This window comes from Pygoscelis adeliae, unplaced genomic scaffold (assembly GCF_000699105.1).
Source record: "Pygoscelis adeliae isolate BGI_AS28 unplaced genomic scaffold, ASM69910v1 Scaffold39, whole genome shotgun sequence".
Classification (NCBI taxonomy): Eukaryota; Metazoa; Chordata; class Aves; order Sphenisciformes; family Spheniscidae; genus Pygoscelis; species Pygoscelis adeliae.
The window spans coordinates 523,000-523,593 of NW_008825534.1; the positions used below are offsets into that span (position 1 = coordinate 523,000).

Here is a 594-nt window from a genome sequence, read left to right on the forward strand (position 1 = left end):
CGCAGCGTTCCCTTGCAGTCCTGGTCCTGGAAGGAGGTCGGGAGGAGCCAGACTGGGAGATGGGTCTTCACCAGCCGCGGGGACGGGGTTTTCTCCAGCAGCTCGATGCCTGCGGGACAGGGGGCTTAGCAATGTGAGCCCCAGCACCCTCACCCCCACCCCGGCTCAGCCCCCTCCCCACCCAACCCAGGGGGGCAGCTGGGGGCTCACCGCTCAGCATCTCAGGGACCTTCATTTCCAGGAAGGGCACCCGGTTGAAGATGGCCATGCCGTCGCATTTCTCCACATCACCATCATGGTAGATCATGTCCAGGATCTCGCTCAGCCACGTTGTGCCTGCAGCACAGGGACAGCGTTGCAAGGGCTGGCGTCACCCCGTCTCCCCTGCACGCTTCCCCGGGGCCACTCACCTGATTTGGGGTAGGTGGCGATGAGCAGGTCATCTGCCCGGGCTTGGAAAGCCTCCACCTGTGGCCAGCCTTCAACGAAGCACTTGTAGAGGGGGATGCCATGGAGGCTGCCCAGCTCCTCCCTGACCACGTCTTCCTTCCCCATGGCCAACGGCTGGTCCCCGTGGCACTGGCTGTCCTCCCT

The 594-nt window shown here is 64.5% G+C and overlaps 1 protein-coding gene across 1 annotated transcript in view; it reads right to left on the reverse strand.

Annotated features, from left to right (window-relative positions):
* Nucleotides 1–555, reverse strand: part of LOC103923454 (sulfotransferase 1A1-like) — a 1,513-nt gene extending 958 nt beyond the window's left edge. The window contains exons 1-3 of the mRNA XM_009331806.1: nt 411–555; nt 211–336; nt 17–109 (exon numbers count right to left, since the gene is read on the reverse strand). Coding sequence (XP_009330081.1) covers nt 17–109; nt 211–336; nt 411–555 — 364 coding nt within the window. The remainder of the gene's footprint in view (nt 1–16; nt 110–210; nt 337–410) is intronic.
* Between the last annotated feature and the right edge of the window lie 39 nt (nt 556–594).